At 42.3% G+C, this 22,533-nt stretch overlaps 1 protein-coding gene across 1 annotated transcript in view; it reads right to left on the bottom strand.

Moving 5' to 3' along the window:
* Positions 1-22,533, bottom strand: part of PDLIM4 (PDZ and LIM domain 4) — a 137,004-nt gene that overhangs the window by 84,195 nt on the left and 30,276 nt on the right. The window contains exon 2 of the mRNA XM_066591140.1: positions 12,018-12,169. Coding sequence (XP_066447237.1) covers positions 12,018-12,169 — 152 coding nt within the window. The remainder of the gene's footprint in view (positions 1-12,017; positions 12,170-22,533) is intronic.

Here is a 22,533-nt window from a genome sequence, read left to right as displayed (position 1 = left end):
AGCCGGGATCATTTAGACTGGGATACAGAGTGAAATAGTCAAGAACTCAATCTTGTTTCTTGGCTTCTGGCATACAAGCAGATACATGGAAAATGGTTAAAGCCATGTATAACTTATGTTCATTTCACTGCATGATGTGCACTAAAGCCCGCTTCACCAGTAATAGTACAAGTTTCCAAGTTACAGCCTACAACATTTATTGGCCATTATGTCATTGAAAGGCATTGTAAACTATATATTGTAGCTCTATGCCGGAAATGTAGCCCTTAGTCTTCAAGACTATTTCTAAATGGGTTAACATACTTTGGCAATTTAATTTAATTGTACAGTATGTTCTCGGTAGAGCAAATACAGAAATTCTAATGCCAAGGAATTCTTAAGTGAAAGCCAGTGCACATGTACTAAGAAGATTACAGTACTTCTAGTTTCTGCATCCGGATGAAATTAACTTATGAAAAACTGTACAGGGAAGGAATATTACAATAATTCAAAATCTCTACATGCTTATCTGCCTGATATCATCGGCATCAGTAAAAGGGGTAAAAGTCCAACAGCATTATCAGCAGCATTCCAGACACTCCTCCAAAGATGCCCTAGGCTGCTGCCCACTCTGCCCACCCCTTGTCCAATGCCTGTTTTATTCACCTGTGCAACTTTTCAGTTTTATGTAGCATGGGCTTATAACAGAGCCATAAAAATATTTATATACTATAAGCACTGACCTTGTCGCAGGCACTGCGATAAAACCTGGGCTATGGAATGATGACTGTAACCTAACCCTACCATAACCAAAACGTAGAAGAAATGCATCAGTCTAATAGCATATAATTTAGAAAAATGTCAAGTAATAGTATATTATAGAGTGGCAGGAAACTTCTGAACTGGAAATAATAGGAAGAATAAAGCAGTAATACCGTGGGATTTCTGTGCACAGACAAACCAAGTCTTGGCCCATAACACATCCGATTTGACCATCATTGAATAGAAAAGGATGTGGCTCATCGACATTGCTATAGCTGGTCATGGCAGGGTCAATGAGGAACAAAAAAATGACCAAATGTGAAGATTTAAAGCTTCTCGGGCACACGCCTGCAGTGGTGGCCCCAGTGGTAATCAGCAAACTGAGTGCCGGGACTAAAAATGTAGACCGGCACTTCAAACAACTTGATATCAACAAAATTAATATCTGTCAATTACAAAAGGTTACACTGCTGGACTCTGCATGTATTTTACGCTGATACATAACGTCATCCTAGGTTCCTGGGTTGTTCCCAAAGTGTTATGAAGACAAACTACCAAGCTGTGATCTTGTGCTGCTTTTTTGTATATAGTAATAAGAAGAAAAAGAAGTAGAATGTATTAAAGCTGTTTAATTGTCTATAGAGACTACTGTGGCCATTAGATACATTAAAAAACCCTATAATATGAAGTATAGAGGAAGACTCAAGCACCTCAGGATTCTGACTTGGCATAGAAGGGTATATTACCCGCAGTTGTTCTTCTCAGCCACCTTTCTGATTCATCAATTCTGGCCTCTGTTTTTGGCTGTCCAAGATGGCGTATGACCAGAGGCGTAACTTGTAGCTCCTGGGCCCCAATGCAAAATCTGTAACAGGGCCCCCAACTATAATGCTTTATTCATAGTACTGGGCTCCGTATACGGAGAAGAGAGGCCTTATGGGCCCCCTAAGGCTCCCGGGCCCGGGTGCAACCACATCCTCTGCAATCACTATAGTTACGCCCCTGCTGATGACTTTAGCAGCTTTGGCCAATCATAGAGCAAGTTTAGTAGTCTAACAATATCAATGTACGGTGAGGATTAGATAGTCTGAAGATTGCATCAGCCATCTTGGATGACTAAAAATGGGACCCAGGACTGGTGGATCAGAGAGACGGAAGAAAGGAACAATTGCAGGTAATATACCCCCTCCTGCCCCACTCCTTTCGCAGGACAGAATTTTATCTCAAAAGCAGAAGGTAGGTTTAATCACTACCTAAAGGAAAGTTATATGATATATTTCTAATAAAGCTTTCAGATATACTTTGTTTCATTTCTTAAAAACTTCCTCACCATTCAAGTGAACATGGCCAAACTGCAGTACCAGATAAAGCCACACTTATTTGGAGGTGGCTGAGTTTGGTACTGCAGTGAAGCTTCAGTTAGCACACGGCCCCTTCATTCTTCTGATTAATGTGGGCTCTAAGGATAGACTAAGGGTCCCAGGCCATCAAATGTGTACAGTTCTGGACATCGGTGCTCAGGAAAGACATTGCGGTGCTTGAGGGGGTTCAAAGAAGGGCAACTAAATTAATAAACGGAATGGGAGGACTGAAATACACAGAGAGGCTATCAAAATTGGGATTATTCAACCTAGAAAAAAGACGGTTAAGGGGCGACCAAATAGCTATGTATAAATACATTAGGGGACAAAACAAGGATCTCTCCCATGATCTGTTTATACCCAGGACTGTGACGGTAACAAAAGGGCATCCTCTGCGTTTAGAAGAAAGCAGGTTTCATCACCAACACAGAAGGGGGTTCTTTACTGTAAGAGCAGTGAGACTGCGGAACTCTCTGCCTGAGGATGTAGTGATGGCAAAATCAATGGAGGAGTTTAAGAGGGGACTAGAGGTCTTTTTAGAGCACTATGACATTACAGGATATAGATATCAAATAATCATCAGGGTTGCAGTCAGGTAAGAACTTTCAAACGTTGATACAGGGATTATTCTGACTGCCATTATTGAGTCGGAAAGGAATTTTCCCCCCACAATGGGCTAAATTGGCTTCTGCCTCATTGGGGATTTTTTGGCTTCCTCTGGATCACCAATGGGGGGGTGGAAACAGGCTGAACTGGATGGACGTTGTCTTCTTTCAGCCTAACTTACTATGTTACTATCAATGTAGAGTAGAAATATGCAACGTAGAGGTTTTTTAACGAGTACTGTATACTACTATGTCACAATAATAATAATGATGATGATACAATAATAACAAGCTTTGGCCAAGTTCTCCTCTGCGCTGGAACCTTTGTTCGGAGGTTCCCTCGCAGATCTGGCACAAAATACTGGAATAAATAGAGCTGTGCTTTTTCTTCAGGTAAAATGCCGGGCAGCTGAGCGGAAACTGAACGGTCCCTATTATAGTCAATGGGGTGTGTTCGACGCTGTTCGGTTCCGTCAAGATGGATCCATTCGCCCAAGGGATTTCGCTTTCCTGCTCCCCGAACAGAGCAAGAAAACAGAACCCCGCCACAGATGTGAAAGCAGCCTTTATGGGTCTAATGCCAGAACAAGTAAGCTTACGCTCAGAGGAAATATGCTGCGCAGCAGAAGATGGGGGATACACAACATGCTTGTTAAGTTGTAACTGCGGGACCTTGGCTACATTAATTGAAATACCACAAAATGTCTAGGAAATCAGCCAGGAAAATCTGATCCTGAATATCAAAAAACTCACTTTAGACTGTGACATATTGAGAACCTAACTCATTATATACATTACAATCAGTCATTTCCTTTCATCAAAGGATGAAATAAGTAGGGAGTGCACAGGGCACGAGGCAGAATTTTGATCAGCATCAAGGGGGTCGGAGAAACACCATAGAGAACTCCATTCATCTTAAAATTCATGGGAGGGAACAAACAATAAGGACAACTACTTTGTGAACAGACATAGCGACAAAATGGAAACTTGAGAACATCACCAGCGTCCACAAATAGATGAATCCAACAGACCGTCCCGAAAGGTTAGTCCCAACTCGTACTGTTTTGAGTATTAGTAGTATCGACTTGTACCTTTAATATGATGCCCTTAACATAGAGCTGCGTATTAAGCTGATAGATCAATTTTAACTTTCATTCCAGGTTTTAATCTAACAAAGCATTGAAAAACGGCACTTTTAATCGCGAAACGTATACAGCACACATCCCGCTACCTCATTTTAAGTGGTCCTAACAGGCATTCCACTCACTAAGCTCGCAACTCCGGTCTGGCGGCAGAGTAGGCGACCACTGACCTATCCCTCCCTGTCCCGGCGTCTGCACTGCATGCAGGACAGTGCATGCAGGCGCCAGTGGGGGTTAGAGGTCAGTGATACAGACTCAGCAGCCTACAAACAGGAGCTGCAAGCTGAGTGAGTGGAATGCTTCTAGGGATTCAGCCATCCAGAGGCCAATAAGGGGGTTGCTATTAATATTGGGACTACTATAGGGGTCATTAATTACCACTGGGCTCAATATAGGGAACAATATTACTACTGGAGCTATTATGGTGGTCACTATTACTACTGGGGCCACTTAGAAGGCAACCATAAGGCTGATGTAGCCCTCAGTGAAAATGAGTTTGGCACCCCTGATCTACAGTATAAAGTTAAATTCAGGGTGCTTTCACATCTGCATTGGGGTTCCACTTTCCTACTCGATTCCGGGAGCAGGAGGTTCCATAGCCAATGGGACCGAAGAGTGCTGGACAGACCCAATTGACCATAATGGGATCCGTCCACTTTCTGCTCAGCTACCCGACTTTTGGGCAGAAGAAAAAGCACTTTTTTCTGGCATTTTCAGCCGGATCTGCAATGGATCTCTGACCGAAGGTTCCAACGTAGATGTGACACCGGCCTCAGTTCTGAAGCCTACAGGATGGTGAATGCAGCCTTGAGCTATTAAATCAGGATCACTACAAATAATACTTTATATTTATAAACTTGAAAACTTATGCATAACTAGCTTTTTTAAACTCATTCTCACATGTACGCCAGGTTTCTGAAAACTGCTCTAACACAGCTCCTGAGTGTAACCCTCATGGAATCTGCTCATGCTGAGAATATGATAGAATCACTGAATCAGGGCAGAGCAGAGCATGAGAGTGGACTTTACTAGAGCTCAATTTGGACACATGCCCACTTAGTAAATCCAGGTCTGGGAAAACTTCAATAGCTCCTTACTGAGTAACAATCCAAATAAAAAAGGTTTTGTTGTTGTTTTTGATAACTATGTGATGTAAAGTTATGGTTTAAGTGTTTTCCAGGAGGACCCCAACTTTTTTTTAAACTTTTTTTTAACCAGCTGTTGCAGTTTTGCTCCTATCGTCACATTCATGCAGTCACGTGAAGAAGCAATCTGACTGCCTTGTCCTCAGATCAACTGTACATGTTTATGTTTCTATTATATAACTGTTACATCCATCCATTCCTGTCAAAGAAACCTATCATCAGATTCAGAGGACGGGCTTAATGAGATGTAAAACACAGGAGGTTTCTGGGTCTATAGATGTGTGAGACAATACAATTCACGGTGGTAGGAATGCAGGAAAGGCCTAGAATCTTACTATTGATCTGCCATGACTGGACCTGCCAAAAAAGCAGAGCACCCACCCCGAAAAAGGTGACCCTACAGCTAGAACTTAAATTCTCTATATAAGGGAATATATGAGGATATGCAAAGACATATTAGACAAACAAACAAGCTTAGGTCCAACTTCAAGAGTAACAAGTCTAGTTCTAGAGAGATAGACATTTGTAATCCAAAGTCCATAATCTGTAAAAGGAAGGCACAAAAAGAAACACTCAGAAGCACTTAGGCAAACATACCTAACCACTAAGCAGGACCAGTATACAAATGCATTACCATGTCCAGCACATGTGCCAAAATGTGCATCACGTGGTCCGGCACTGACAACATGATGTCACACCAGACCCGTGCATGTGCCGGATCTCCAATGGAGACAGTGCCCTGGCAACTGTTTTGCTACTCAGTTGGAGTAGGAAGCAATTGTACACCTTTTAAGGCAACAGCTTCCCCTGGGGATATACTTTTTCCTTCTTTCCATAACACCAGATGCATTTCCTATTTAGTAAAATGCCTTGCAGCGTAACTTAAATCATGCTATCAAAAATGTTGAAATGAGCCATATGTTCGTGAATTAGCTAAGAGATCATCCATCTAGAAGTACACAAGCCTGTTAGTTCTCCTTTAAGGACAAATGTCGGCAATTCTGGAACATTACATTCCTGCTGTCCCTTCCGATGTAAAACTGTAAAAGTGTCAAGTAACATCAAAAGTGAAGATGTTGAGAAAATTAAACTTGTGTTGCTCTTATAAAAAACTGCTTCTAGAAGATCTTGTAAAACATCTTGTGAAATCACGTACCATCACCAAAACTACCAGACGCGCTTTAAAAATGGCCTTACTGTACATGCGAAATACGACAAAACTTGTTTTCATAGTTGGCAGCTTTAATAGCATTGGGATCTATAAGTTAGAAGCTGCAGCTGCTCTGCTCCTAGTCCTTGGGGAAGCCTTCTTTTTACTGTATTTTTGCTTTTTTTCAGCCTGTTCATGAGTGCCCTGCGTTCAAATCGCAATCCACATCAATGTTCACACCTAAACACATAACTGCCATATGCAGGCTAGTTGGGATATGGATATTGATGTGGATTTAGTCATGATGTCTTAATGAGTTTTCTGCGCAAATACTATTGATGACCTATCCAGAGGATAGGTGAACTATAGCTGATCAGCTGCGGTCTGCTGCTCAGGATCCATCCAGCCATTCAGATACTTGGGCGCTAGCCAGCAGCACTACAACACAGTGTACGGAGCAGGAGTAGATTGCTCCGCTCTCTGTGTAGTGGCCAGCACTGGTAATTGCAGCCACAGCTCTCATTATAATTAATGACAACTGCACCTGCAAATACCAGCGCCGGCCACTACACAGAAGTTGGAGCGATCTAATTCTGCTCCGTACACATTGTAGTGCTGACAGAGAGCGCCCGAACAGCTAATCAGCCGGGATTCCTGGCGGTAAATCTCAGCCAATCAACTAATTAATTGGGTATAATCTCTAATCTTGCTAGTCATAGCAAATTAGAATATATTATGTTTATTATAAGTATTACATAAAAAGTAGATTAACTTCACACTGAAAAGCAGAAAATAGATTATGATTCATCCCTTCCCTCGGACTGACCCTGTGGTCTGGTAAAAGGCCAAACTCTGTCTAGAAGCTCAAACTTAATACTATTGTGTCTGAACTTAGATTTTCTGAACTAGGTTTTTTTGTTATAGTTCCCAAGTCAACAACGCCAAAGAGACGACACTAAAAAAGCAGTAGAGGTGAGTGAATTAAACCTTTAGTACTAATCTTCTTTGACTCTGAAGTCAAGCAAGTCCTATAGATGACTTTCAATGTAAAACAAAATACAAAGACTGCAGCTAATTGTGTTATAAGACCCTACAATGACTAAAGAAACAATATCTCATAATATACAAAGACATCTATTGGTGTGTGGACACCTGACCTCAAACATATATGGGCTTGTTGGGCATCCCATTCCAAAACCATGGACGTGAGAATGGACTTGAGCCTCTTTTGCAGCTTAGACAGCCTTCACTCTTCTTGAAAGGTATTCTACAAGTTCTTAGAGTATGTCCAAAGGAATTTGCGTCCATTCAGCCAAAGCAATATATGAGGCCATGCTCTGGTGTTGGATAAGAAGGCCTGGCTCACAATCAGCTCTCCAATTTATCCCATAGGTGTTCGACCTGTGCCGGCCATGCAGTTTCCTTTACACCATCAAACCTTGTCTTTATGGACCTCAGTTTCTGCACAAGGACACAGTCATACTAGAACTGTAAACATCCTTACCCAAAATGTCACAAATTTGGACAAATACAATTGTCTAAAATGTCTTTCTATGCTGTAGTATTAAAGGGGTTGTCCACTTACAAACTATTGTTTGCCTATCCACAGGATAGGCCATGAATAATAGATTAGCAGGGGTCTGCCGCACAGGACCAACTTTGATGAGCTGTATGTACTCCACTGCATTCCCCCGCTCTCACTGCCCCGGCACTCTGCCTTCTTCTCCCGTCCCTGCTCTGTTGAAGTCGGTCACCCGCTGTCAGTCTCCTCGCCAGTGTCGCATAATTTTTGCAATATGTGACGGCACCAAGGAGACTAACAACGCAGGAGCCAGGAAGAGGACAAGGGAGAGCAGCAAAGTGTCACTGCCCCCGGCACTCTGCCTTTTTCTCCAGTCCCTGCTCTAGCGCAGTCTAGTGCAGAAGCCGGTAAGGGCACAAGGGAGAGCGGCCGTGGGGTCAGTGGCACGACAAGGTGAGAGGGGACATAATTGAAACCCATTCTCCGGGCCAGCCAATCAAGTTGTGGGCGTTTCTTGTGGGCATGCAACTTGTCTCAACCCATTCTTCTGGTGGAGACAAGATACAATAGTACCTAATATCTATAACCTACACCCTAATTACAGTAAAGAGCCACACAATAATATAGAATTACATCTGTCCTTGTGTGACATGAGTTCACAGGACTGTGGGGGCCAATCTCACACACCATGCTGGATCTTGCACCATGTAATGCCGCGGTGCAGCACACAAAGGACCAGCAGTGGAGCAACAAAAGTAATAATGCACATTTATTTAAAACTTTTTATGAATACTTCTTTTTATGGTAACACTTAAGAGTTTTTCAGAAATCCATCACTATCTCAGAAATTTCCCATTGTGGTTCGCTGTTCAATAGGTCATATGGCTTTCATTTCTGCATTACCATCAGCTGAATATATAGGTCTCTATGTCCCAAATAGCAATAAATGGTAAAAAATACAAGGCGTGCCGTGTAAACAGGCAAGGCAGACACTTTCCAGAGATGTAGAGTAAAAATAGACCTTAGGAGGCAGATATAACAAAGAACTTTTAAAGACATTACTAGTCAACAACACAAATACGTATGTGCCAACAGCAAATTTCTATGTGGGATTCAGTCTACAATTAGTTACTTAGAGGAACAGCCCATCTTCCCCCATAATATAGGCACACAAACATTATAGTTCTCATTTATATCGTTAGTCACCGTTACCTTTTCTTTCCATTCACTCTCTTTCTCCTACCCAAGCTTCTGGCCTCATACTTATTTTCTTTTAGGTTTGGTACTTATGATCCAAAACTTTGATTTATTCACCATCTTTATCATTTTTATTCTCAGAGGCAGACCTATATGGGACCTTATAAAGAGGAAGTCCAGCCATGCTTGGTCCCATCTAGAGATGAGCGAACGTACTCGTTAAGGGCGATTTCGCAATCGAGCATCGCTATTTTCGAGTACCTGACTACTCGGGTGAAAAGATTCGGGGGGTGGCGTGGTGGAGCGGGGGGTAGCAGTGGGGAACAGGGGGGAGCTCTCTCTCCCCCCCCCCACTCCCCTCTGCAACCCCCCGCTCACCCCCGGCGCCCACCGAATCTTTTCACCCGAGTAGCCATCTCTAGTCCCATCCCCTTTTTTGGCAGGGCTGATTGAATACAGTTCATTTGGAAAGCCTTCAGACCCTTTCACTTTTTTACATTTTGATGTTATGTTGTGGCCTTGTGTGGCTTTAAAAATGATTTAAAGTTTTTCCCCATCATTCTGCACTCAATACTCCATATTGACAAAGTGAGAGCAGAATGTTAGAAATCTTTGTAAATGTTTTAAAAATGACAAAGTATTCAGACTATGTACTAGTACTTAGTTAAAGCACGTTTTGCAATAATTACAGCCTCCAATCTTCTTGAGTATGATGCCACAAGGTTTGCAAGGATTTTCAGCCATTATTCTATGCAGATCCTCTCAAGCTTTGTCAGATTGGATGGGGCCGTCTGTGGATGCCATTTTCAGGTCACTCCAGAGATGTTTGACTGGGACATTCACAGAGTTGTCCCTTACCCACCGCTGTATTCTCTTGGCTGTATGCTTAGGGTCATTGTCTTGTTGGAAGATGACCCTTCTGCCCAGTCTGAGGTCCCTAGCACTCTGGATCAGGTTTTTATTAAGAATATCTCTGTAGTTTGCTCCATTCAGCTTTCCATCAACCCTGACGAGTCTCAATGTCCCACAGCATAATACTGCCACTATGGGGATGGTATTGGGTAGGTGATGAGCAGCGCCTGGTTCTTCCAGACATAACTCGTATAATTGTGGCCAAAAAGATCAAGCTTGGTTGCATCAGACCAGAATTTTGTTTCTCACAGTCTGAGAGTCCTTTAGGTGCTTTCTGGTAATGTCCAGGTGGGACAAATTGGTGGAAAGCTGCAGTGATGGTTGACCTTCTGGAAGTTTATTCTATCTGCACATAGGATTTTTGAGCTCAGCCAGAGTGACCGTTGGATTCTTGGTCTCCTCACTTACCAAGGCTCATCTCCCCAAATTACTAAGTTTGGTGGGTTGGCCAGTTCTAGTAAGAGTCCTTGTTGTTCCAAGCTTCTTCCCTTTAAGAATTATGGAGACCACTGCGCTCTTGGGAACTTTCAGTGTAGCAGAAATTTTTCTGTAGCCTTCTCCAGATCTGTACCTCCACACAATCCAGTCTCTGTGCTCTACAGGCAGTTCTTTTCTTGGCTTGGTTTTGGCTCTGATATGCATTATGAGCTGTGAGACCTTATATAAACAGGGGTATGTCTTTTAAAATTATATCCAGTTTATTGAATTTACCACAGGTGACTCCAATCAATGTACAGAAATATCTCAAAAATGATTGAGAGAAATGGAAGGCCCCCCCAGAGCTAAATATCAAGTGTCATACAGAAGGGTCTGAATATTTATGTCAATACAAAATGTTAGTTTTCAATTTTTTTTTAAATTACAAATATTTTGAACATTCTTTTTTTCACTTTGCTATAATGGGGTATTGAGTGCAGAATGGTGGGGAACACTTGATTCTTTTTTTCAATTTGCACAAGGCCACAACATAACAAAATGTATAAAGTGAAAGGGTCTGAAGGCTTCCCAAATGCATTGTATCTTATGTTATGGGGCATGTCAACTCTCCCTTAATACATGATGTGGTGAAAGGAAGAAGGGGGCATGTTGAATTTACATGCATGATCCTTTTGTTCTCACAAGGTAAAAGCCTAAGCCAGAAGCAAGAGTGTGACTATTATGGATGGAGAGGATGTGGTTCCACCTAGGATCTCGAGCCCTAGTGGTCCATAATATCTTTCTACCATATGAGGAGGGATGTACTATGATGTAGGGGGCCCTGTTACAGATTTTACATTGGGCCTAGCAATTTCAAGTTCCGCCTCTGGCCAGATGTGTCTCCTTCTGGTACCCTCTCCCCATTGAAAACGCATGCATGCTTGACCAAGCCATTAGTGCAACTCTATAGGGAAGTCAAGAAGAGTGGCTGTCAGGTATTAAAGGTATATGGGCACCTTTGGTGTTAAGAAACTGTGCAAGATTCCACTTTTCAGAAGAACAACATTACTAGCAACTGAGGGGTTGAGAATTTCGCCCAAGGGGTCCTGTCCTGAAAGGCCAAAAATTTGAACTACAATAGGTGGATTATTTTTCCATAAACCATGGGTGATTTTTTTCTATGTAGTTAACGTTTACGCACTATCCCAGAAAATTGTTATCTCTTTGGCATGAGTAAGGCCAGTTTCACATCTGCGTCGGAACCTCCATCCGGAGGTTCTGTCGCAGATCTGGCTGCAAATACCAAAAGAGAAATTGCTGCATGCAATGCTTTTTCTTCCATCCCAAAACCGGGCAACTGGGTGGAAAGTGGGCAGACCCCATTATAGTCAATGGGGTCTGCCTGATAGTGTTCGGTTCTGTCCACAGATGGAAACCATTCAACTGCGGGGGTTCCCCTTTCCTGCTCCCCAAAAGGAGCAGGAAAGCGGAATCCCCAGCGCAGGTGATCCTTCTTCTGAACATTTTATGAATAGCTTATCGATAAAAGTGCGTTAGACTTTGGCCATGTTATACTTGACTGATTTTACAAAGCACACTGGTCCAGACTCATACATTACAGTTTGATACAGGTTACGTGCCCCATTCATTTACAACAACCTTACATTTTTTCTATTGCAGTTTGTATAAATGGGGCCATTGATGTCCTCATCCTCCCTTGTAAACTGAGGCCATTGGCATTAGGAAGTTATCAGTGGAAACAATTTCTGAAAACATTACCGATAAAAGTAAGCCATTCTAGAAGTCATGTATAATATGTACAGACCTGTTTAGGGAAAGTGTCAGATGGCTTGAACAAGCCTTTATCTTGTTTTGAGCCTGTAGATGAGTCATGTTTTCTGTTTTCTCCCCATTGATTTCCAGAATAACATCCCCTGGGCATAGGTTCGCTAGAGCAGCCTTGCTTCCGGGATTAATCTGCACAGGAAGAGGAACAATAGATGAATGGTGTTATAATCCTATATAAATATATAGATAATGGAAACACATGTAGAATAGTTGTAGACAAATGCTTGTAAAATGTGATCTCTTCATGTCTGAGACACTTGGACACATGTGGCCGTGTGTGCATTACACTGGAAGAACTCATTTATACAGTAACATTCGGGATTACTGACTTCCTGCTCAACGCGCTGCACTTTGTACAGTTGGAAGCAGGAATGATGAAATGTTACCTACATGTGTTACGTCTCACAACTTTTTTTACTTGTCTACAAATTCCTTACTGACCGATATGAATATCCTCAAGCGCTCATAAAGTAGCCAATTCATTGCAAACATGCTAATATTTGTAGTTGTCCAATTTTTCATAAATCACAAGCATTAAGTACGCATTTCTTTATTGGTCTCGCCGCTCTCCTCCTGCTTCATTATGGGAGCAGGGAAATGGAACCCAATGGCAGAATGGACCTGTCTTGTGATGGAATCAAGCAACGCTGAATGAACCCATTGACTATAATGGAGTCGGTTCGGGTTCTGTCTGGCTGTACAGCAGTTTTGAGTATGTTGTGTTATTTTGTTCAGGATTTTAATGGAAACCAGCAATATAAGCGCAGAACAAAATCACCGATGGGAACACAGTCTTAACTATTGCTTGCTTTATGGTATTATGCCATTGGTCACCCTGTTTTGAGTTGAAACCACTTTAATGAAGATCTATCACCAATCTGTAAGGGGGAGGCACTGCTTGCTTTCTCCATTACTAATAGAGCACTATGCTACTGGTACTCGACCGGGATGGGGAGTGTTTGAATGCAAAAGACACAGATTATGTGGAAGAAGAGAGTTTCCCTTCCCTCGAAAACATGTTGCCGAAGTAGACGGCACCATGTACCTGTATACAACAACAGCGATGTGGATCCAAGAGTCTGGAGCAAGCAGCTTGATATGTATAAGCGGTTCAATGACATTAGTGCCAGCACACCAGGGACATTATGACAGATAAGTTTGGACTAAGGTAGTATCTCCCCAAAGGGACTGTGACATACAACTGTGAGATGCGGTTTGTGGTTATCTGTGTTAGTTAGTGATTGACGGTGTGGATAGTACATTTAGTGCGCCATGTTAGGATTTAATATACTTGTTGTAAAGTGCACTATGATTAGGAACAAAGCACTTGGAGGTTAACAGCGCTATCCGAGATTTGAGATGGAAATGTAGATAAGACGTCTGTTTGCATCTACGGGGTGAGTCAGCAGTGAGATGGCTCTCCAAAATTTAGGATGTACTCTGGCACCTACAGTGCATTAGGCCACGTGGCAGTGATGTCATGGACCTAAGATAAATACAATGGAGTACCACATTTGAGTATAGAATATTACTACTAAAATGTGAGTCACTGGATAGTATGAAATGCCCTGTCGCCCCAAGAAAGGGGAAGAGATGTACCCTTGCACCTAGAATGTATGTAACCCGCAAACTGTGGAATACTGGGACGGATTTACCTGTTACTGGTGTGTGACGTCCGGTTTATATTTATGGAATATTTAAAGTACCTGTACCCTCACGTGGAGCAAAAACACTAATTAACCCTTTCGTTCAGTAAAATATATTTTTATTAAAAAAAAGTATTGCCACTTCTGTCTCCATTTCTCATTGTCATGCCATCCTGAACCCAAATAACATCAGCTGGTCTGATGAACCCAGATTACTGTTGTACTATGTTGATGGGAATCAGAATTTGGCAGAAGCAGCATGAATTGATGACCCCTTCCTGTCAGCAGTTCAGAGCATGTCAGTACCTCTATCTGATTTGCTGCAACTTCAAGAAGCTCTTCTTTTGCCTTGAGAACCAATTACTGTGGTTCTCAAGGCCAAAGAAGGTCCAACATACTACTAGATGGGTGTCTCTAGTAAAGTGGTAAGTGGATGCCACCTAACAGCAATCCTGAATCGACAACCACTGCTAAGGTTTTGACCAAGCAGTAAATTGAGAAGTGAGGCTAAAGTCTGACAGCCTTGTTGCCTGTCACTGGGACAAAGAAGGCCAGGAGCACCCAATCAAGCGATCATTATATTTCCAATGGAAGTGCAGTATAATTACAAATCAGAACTATTAGGAACTGGAACAACAGATTCTATTTGCTTGACTAACATTTTTGTGCATCTTTTAATTGAATCAAGATACAGGTCTATACACATTCCTTATTGTACGAGCCATAAAGTAAAACCAGATATGATAATATGCGGGACATGGGGAATTCCCTTAACTCAAATAAAGGATAAACTCTGTGGTATGTGATGTTGCTGTCGGATTCCAGATTCCTAATGATTGTGTTTATTTTCTTAATCTTATCCCACTTGTTGAGTAATGAATCTGTGATGTCCAGGACGCGGTGTTTATACTTGGTACGATAGGGCGAGGTGTATCATTTCCCCTTGGTATGTTTGGCAGAAGTATCTGTTGATGGATGTTAGCACAAGTTTACATGTCTTGAGATAATGCATTGTTCTTTATTAGGTCTTCACTTGCTCTTTTGCTAATAACAATCCCGGGCGCCTACTAGCCATTAATTGAATATCATGAGATATTAGTTATTTCTAGAAGTAGACGCAGGCATACTGTAGTCGGCGACCTGATGGGAGTAAAAAGTGAGGGAAACAACTTTTTAGAAAAAGGTAGGGAAGTTTGCCAGTGGAAGACTTGTTAGGGGAGTAGGTGGCTTTAAGACAGAGAAGAGTCTAAAAGGGCTGAGAGTGGCGTAACTGGTGGGGTAGTGTTAGGAGGTGATTTAAGGGGGTTGGGACATGTGGATGCACCACCGAATAAGTAGTAGGAGCCAGAACTTGTTCCTAAGTGTGGAATGTGTTTTTTTTAATCACAGATATGAAGTCGTTGAGGGTTGTTACTCTTCCGGAAGGTTTACTCATTATGTTATTGTAAGAGGGCAAAGGGGCCTTGAAGCAGAATATTTGGAGGCAATTTTTTAAATATTTTTTTTTAAAGTAGCAAATTGGAAATTCTAGCTGTTATGGCACTGCTGGTTTGGGACCTCCTGGTGGTGGATCTGGACCCCAGGAGTTTATATCAGTGCACTGCTGTATGCTGAAATAGGTGCCCTTATGCCAGGTAGTTGCAACTAAGGGTAAAGATATTGGAGTGCACTCAGAATACAAAAATGTGATTGTTCTCAGTGAGAGAAACCAAGTAATCTTGTAGATATGATACCTTTTATGGCTAACAAACATACATGATGTTACAGCAAGCTTTCAGATCTTCTATCGGACCTTCCTCAGGCTCAAATGGAACTGGTTTGGATGGATATACACATGCAGAGAGGACACCACTCTTGATTGAAATACAATTGTCCACACACAGAAATTTGAGACTGTTTTGCACTCAAAACTTAAAGCAACAGACAAACTGAGACATAAATACTCTTCCTGCGTTGCTAAAAAGTTTCTGTGAATCTGTGATGGTCATATGTTAATATAGTAACAAAGTATGTTAGGCTGAAGGGAGACAATGTCCATCTAGTTCAGCCTGTTTCCACCCCCCCCCCCCCCCTTGTTGATCCAGAGGAAGGCAAAAAAAAAAACAATGAGGCAGAAGCCAATTTAGCCCATTGGGTGAAAAAATTCCTTCCCGACTCCATAATGATAGTTCATTTTTGATGGCAACGTTACAGCGGCTTCAGATGAGCCTGTGCGCAAATATACTCACCTCAGCGCAACGTATTTGAGTTTAGTTTCGTGTGTATCGGTGCATAGTTCTACACTTTTTTGCGCATGCAAGGCTGGTTCATATGCATGCGCAACACCCACAGCTGATTTAAGAGGCTATTTAGCCTAATGAGATCAAGATGTGTTCTATTGTTCATGGAATTGTGCAGTGTATTTCATATTGCGCACCTCCCATAGACTTCTATGGGGCCTTTTGGTGTGCAAATACACGAAAAGATAGAGTAGGTACTATTTCTTTGCTTGCGACCGAAATCCGTGCAAATTTTTTTTTAATGAGAACGAACCCAACATCAATAGTTTCTATTCTCTGCTTATTGCGCGCGCCAATTCCGCACGTGCAAAGTGTGGTGCAAGTACGTCCGTGTGAAGCCTCCTTTAATATTTATTAACGTTATTAAATGTTTCATAAGATAAAGCATATGGTTTAATAAAATCACCTTTGTGGTTTTGTTTACTAGAGCCGGCAGTTTAGTCTGTACTTTGGATAAGAGCTAATGGTAAAAGGCATGGAGCGGGGCTATTCTGAGTGGAGTGGGTCTCAATCCCTCCTGTCAAATTCGGTTTACAGTTGTAATACTTGTGATTATAAAAATGCCCCATGGTATTTAATATGTTTCTAACCTCTCATCCATTCCATGTTACGGACCCCTGTAAAGTAATGCTGACTACACCATGCTCTTACTAATGTCTGCAATAGGAGTGAAATTACTTTGGGCATTTTCGTCACTCATGCATTCTTTCTCTTATAATAACTGCTTTTATGCAATACATACACACAGAACTTTCTGGAATGTATTAGATTTATTACACTCACAATACGATTATATTCAGAATGGTCACATTTTTCAAAACTGCTGTGTTTTTGCCACCATTTTCCAAAAATCACTTCAAAGTGCTGCAAATGAACCCAATCATGTGGCCTTGCCCTAAGGGCTCATTCACATGGGGGAAGCTGCGCAGCTAACTTACATGCACAAAAAAAACTGTGTGCGCCTCTTAGAACCAATGGTTTCCTATGGAAGCAGTCAGACAAAGGAATTTTAGCCGCACAAAAAGAAATTCACACCTAAAAAGATAGGATATCAGTGACTGAAATTCCGCAACTGGAATTCCCTGCTACGTGAAAATAAAGGTCCTGACCTCTCTTTGGTGCGAAAAGCACAGAAGTCTCCATAGACTCCTATGGGAGACTATGCAAGCCGGCCGGCGAAGGGAGATGAAGGGATTCCCCAGTAGCGCAGTTGGAGAGGTTCCCCTGCAGGAGAGATAGAGGGATTCCTCCGCTGCTAGAGAATCCCTTCATCTCCCCTGCAGGGGGAACCCCTCTAGCTGCTCTCAGATGAAGGGAGTCCCCAGTGATGAAGGGAATCCCGGGGGAGTCCCCTCATCTCTCTGTCCAGCAGCGCATATTTTCAGTCCCTCCTATTCGGTGTGGAAAAATTGTGGCTGAAGCTCAGGACTTCAGCGCAGAAAAGTTGTCTGTTCAGGCGATTTTTCCACAGCCAGAGTTACAATTTTTTTGCGCAGCTAAGAGTTGCGTGAATTCCACGCCCATGTGAACGAGCCCTAAAGCCGCCTTCACACAGCGCATATACACTACCGTTCAAAAGTTTGGGGTCACCCAAACAATTTTGTGTTTTCCATGAAAAGTCACACTTATTCACCACCATGCGTTGTGAAATGAATAGAAAATAGAGTCAAGACATTGACAAGGTTAGAAATAATGATTTGTATTTGAAATAACATTGTTTTTACATCAAACTTTGCTTTCGTCAAAGAATCCTCCTTTTGCAGCAATTACAGCATTGCACACCTTTGACATTCTAGCTGTTAATTTGTTGAGGTAAGCTTGAGAAATTGCACCCCACGCTTCTAGAAGCATCTCCCACAAGTTGGATTGGTTGGATGGGCACTTCTGGCGTACCATACGGTCAAGCTGCTCCCACAACAGCTCAATGGGGTTCAGATCTGGTGACTGCGCTGGCCACTCCATTACCGATAGAATACCAGCTGCCTGCTTCTGCTGTAAATAGTTCTTGCACAATTTGGAGGTGTGTTTAGGGTCATTGTCCTGTTGTAGGATGAAATTGGTTCCAATCAAGCGCTGTCCACTGGGTATGGCATGGCGTTGCAAAATGGAGTGATAGCCTTCCTTATTCAGAATCCCTTTTACCCTGTACAAATCTCCCACCTTACCAGCACCAAAGCAACCCCAGACCATCACATTACCTCCACCATGCTTAACAGATGGCATCAGGCATTCTTCCAGCATCTTTTCATTTGTTCTGCGTCTCACAAACGTTCTTCTTTGTGATCCAAACACCTCAAACTTGGGTTCATCCGTCCACAACACTTTTTTCCAGTCTTCCTCTGTCCAATGTCTGTGTTCTTTTGCCCATCTTAATCTTTTTCTTTTATTGGCCAGTCTCAGATATGGCTTTTTCTTTGCCACTCTGCCCTGAAGCCCAAAATCCCGCAGCCGCCTCTTCACTGTAGATGTTGACACTGGTGTTTTGCGGGTACTATTTAATGAAGATGCCAGTTGGGTACCTGTGAGGCGTCTGTTTCTCAAACTAGAGACTCTAATGTGCTTATCTTCTTGCTTAGTTGTGCAACGCGGCCTCCCACTTCTTTTTCTACTCTGGTTAGAGCATGTTTGTGCTGTCCTCTGAAGGGAGTAGTACACACCGTTGTAGGAAATCTTCAATTTCTTAGCAATTTCTCGCATGGAATAGCCTTCATTTCTAAGAACAAGAATAGACTGTCGAGTTTCAGATGAAAGTTCTCTTTTTCTGGCCATTTTGAGCGTTTAATTGACCCCACAAATGTGATGCTCCAGAAACTCAATCTGCTCACAGGAAGGTCAGTTTTGTAGCTTCTGTAACGAGCTAGACTGTTTTCAGATGTGTGAACATGATTGCACAAGGGTTTTCTAATCATCAATTAGCCTTCTGAGCCAATGAGCAAACACATTGTACCATTAGAACACTGGAGTGATAGTTGCTGGAAATGGGCCTCTATACACCTTTATAGATATTGCACAAAAAACCAGACATTTGCAGCTAGAATAGTCATTTACCACATTAGCAATGCATAGAGTGCATTTGTTTAAAGTTAGGACTAGTTTAAAGTTATCTTCATTGAAAAGTACAGTGCTTTTCCTTCAAAAATAAGGACATTTTAATGTGACCCCAAACTTTTGAACGGTAGTGTATGCTGCAGGCTTTATGCAGCAGAAAACTCACAGCAAATATCCTTTACAGTAGCCAAATCCACATCGAAATGGTGAAGCTTTGGCAGGGTTTTTAATTTAGGAAATGCTGCGAATTTTAAACTTTTGTATTTCAAGGGTTGAAATCCGTGGGCAGATTCACACGATCCTATGCGTAAAAGCGCTCACCACAGCCCAGCGTATTTGTGCATAAATGAGGTTTGAAGAGGTACATGATCTTTTTGTGTTGCGCACATGTCGGCACATAGGCCAGTTCACATGCCCGTGTGACACACCCTTTCTGTGGATTTAAATCCTAATGAGCTCCAGCTGTCTTCTTTTCCCTGAATTTCCGCAGTGTTACACCCTTCCCCTTGCATATTTTCACACCTCCCATAGACTGCACAAAACGCAGGAAAGCAGAGCAACTCCTACTTTATCCCACATACACAAAATGTGCACGCAAAACGCGCTTATGAGAATTAACCAATTGAAATCAATGGGTTTTATCATCTGTGTTTCGCGCTCGCAGTTTTGTTAGCGCAAACAGGGTAATGTGAAGAAGCCGTAAATCTTTAAAATGCAGCAACACACTTAACAATAATGTGGATAGAGCTTTCCCTGGATGAATCCAGCCATTCTTCCCAGCACTGCAAGGATACAGAGAAACACATGTATTGCAGTGGTTCTGGGACTGCTTCCTTTCTAGTAATCTGGCACAGCTTTTGTATGTGTTTTGCCATTTTCTGGCTCTGGTGGGGGTGGTATTAGATGAGACTTGCTTGGTCTCACCTGTGGGTAATTTTTCAGGACTATTTAGCCTGTCCTTGTGCTTAGCTCAATGCTGTTTGATTTTCAGTCTCCCTCTGACTGTGATAGGAGTCAGAGCTTGGTGCTGGATATCCTATTTGACTAAGTCATCTCAAAGCTAAGTACTGTGCTTGTTATCATTTTCATCTTGTTTCCTGTGTTATTCCCCTATCTCACCTAGGGTCTACTAGTGGCTAAGGTACATGGTCAGGATCGTCCTTGTCAGGGCAGGTTACCTGCATATAGGCAGGTCCCTTTCCTGAGTACGGGTAATTAGGGACAGTGTTTTTCCTTGTTGTGGTTAGCTTTATTGTTTAGCACCGTTTGGTGTGCAAGAGCGTGAGTATTTCTGGCTTAAGGATTCAACGCGTCTTGCTTGGATGTAACAACAAGGAGATACAATGATGCCTCATTTTAGTAATAATAATGCTAAGTATATCCTTGTGGATAGCACATTCATATTCAGAACATTGACTTGCAAAATTCTTCCATAATAGGAAAAAGGAGTAGAATGTCATCTCAAGGAAAATCTGCTCTTCTCAACAATGATCAATTAAAGATGTCCTGCTGATTACATAAGGCTCAGCTCGCTCCGGGCTCGCTCTAGCGGCCCTCTCAACTTCTGACCAGCAGAACTGTATAACTGGGAAATGATGATCTAAGATGATAAAAGGGCTTGGTCGCATCTCGGGAAAGAACATCTGAATAGGAAAGATAAGATGTCAGGTCAAGAAAACGCTGAACTGCCCAAGAATGTTACGAATGCAATCTTGATTAATGTCATTATTAAATACAATCATGCTCTACATATTAATATTTATAATGATGTGTCCCTTTGTGAAGTGCTCGCCTCCTTTGGTAGGGATATTAGGAGAGTGACCACCACAGCATTGGAATGTTGTAAACTACTCAATGCCTAGCCTTAAATAGACACCAAAACTGCTTAAAAGGACTTTTCCCCAAATTAAATATTTATCATGTATAAACTGGCCAAGAGGCGAATAGCAACGACTTCTAATAACTTTAACATTTTGCTTTATCCAAATTTGAGCTCCCAATGGACCTTAGCATGGGGCAAATTCTCTGGTCTGATGAGTACATAAAATGTAGCCTACAATCAGACCTGTGAAACAAATGTAATTACAGGAAAACACTTAGGGGAGAATTTATTAATTGATGTATGGCATAATAAGCTGCAAATTATGTTGCATGCCACATTTGCCATTAATTACTATTTTGCATTTCCCTTGACACCTTTGAAAAGTGAAAAGAAAAGTAGGCATGACCACCACTTACCGGCACATTTACCATAACTTACAGTAGAAATTGGCTAAATTATGGTGAACATCTAGGGTTGGGAAAGGTATTGTTTCTCCTTAGGGCTCAGTCACACGGGCACATCTGGGCACCGATATGCCCGTATTACTGCACAAAGAAGATGGACGCACTGCAGGTGCGGACAACTCTCCGTACCACCGGAAGAAAGAACACATGACCGGCAATAGAGCCGGTCATGTGTTCTTTTTTCCGGTGGTGCGAAGAGTTGTCCGCACCTGCAGTGCGGTGCGTCTCAGTAACACGAGCGCATCGGCGTCCGGATGCGCCCGTGTGACTGAGCCCTTAAGGAGAGCACCTAGAAGGGGTGTGAGGAGACTTGTAAGGCCATCCATGCTCCTCTAGGAAATGTGCAATTGGGAAGATGGAACAATACCTCTGTAGTGCCACCTATTGAAAGGCAGTATGTTATAAGGCTTGTTTAAAAAGTCTGACATTGACTTGCAGTAATGTTGCCTTCCTATAGGTGGCGCTGCAGAGGTATTATTCCATCTTTCCATTTGCATATTTCCCAGAGGAGCATGGATGGCCTTATAAGTAATAGGTAGGTAAAAGGTAGAACATATTTATGTATTTAACTTCTCAGAACATAATCCAAAACCAGAAACATTAAAGGAAGTGAGTTAAAGAAGTTAGAATGTGTCATCGATATTAGATTGGTGGAACCGACTCTCAGCAGCCTGAACAATCACTGTTAAGAGTCGAATCACAGTTAAGTACTTTTAGTAGTGCCTGCGCTTGGTATGGGAGCTCACTACAGCTTCACCCCGTATAAGTGACTAGGACTGGGGTATCAGACATAGCTGCTACTAAAAGTACAGAGCAATGTGAGGTAAACAATCACAGGGACATGGTATTCTGGGCCCTTTAAACAGCAGGTCAGCCAGGAGGCAAACAGTCCGACACTATGATGTAAAATAGAAGACCACATTGTCTGCATTGTCTCGTTTTCTCCATTGTGTGAAACCAAAATCATGTCCAGAAGCAGTTCTAATGAATAAGAGAAATGTACGGTTTTGTGCACAATATTCGATCATGTGAAATATAGGAGAGAGTGAGTGATGGGGCCATAGTTCCACTCTAGTAGGGTATGTTCACATACTGTGATTTGGTAGTGCATGCAATTAAAGCCGCCCATAGGGAAACAAGGGCATCAGCAAATGAAATAAAGCATGCAGGATTTCAGTGCGGATCCCACACGGACGGCTTCCATTAAGGTCAATAGAAGCTGTCCAATCCGCGG

This window comes from Eleutherodactylus coqui, chromosome 2 (genome assembly GCF_035609145.1).
Source record: "Eleutherodactylus coqui strain aEleCoq1 chromosome 2, aEleCoq1.hap1, whole genome shotgun sequence".
NCBI classification, from domain to species: Eukaryota; Metazoa; Chordata; class Amphibia; order Anura; family Eleutherodactylidae; genus Eleutherodactylus; species Eleutherodactylus coqui.
The sequence above is the reverse complement of the archived record's forward strand: the minus strand, read 5'-3'. Positions and strand labels throughout refer to the sequence as shown.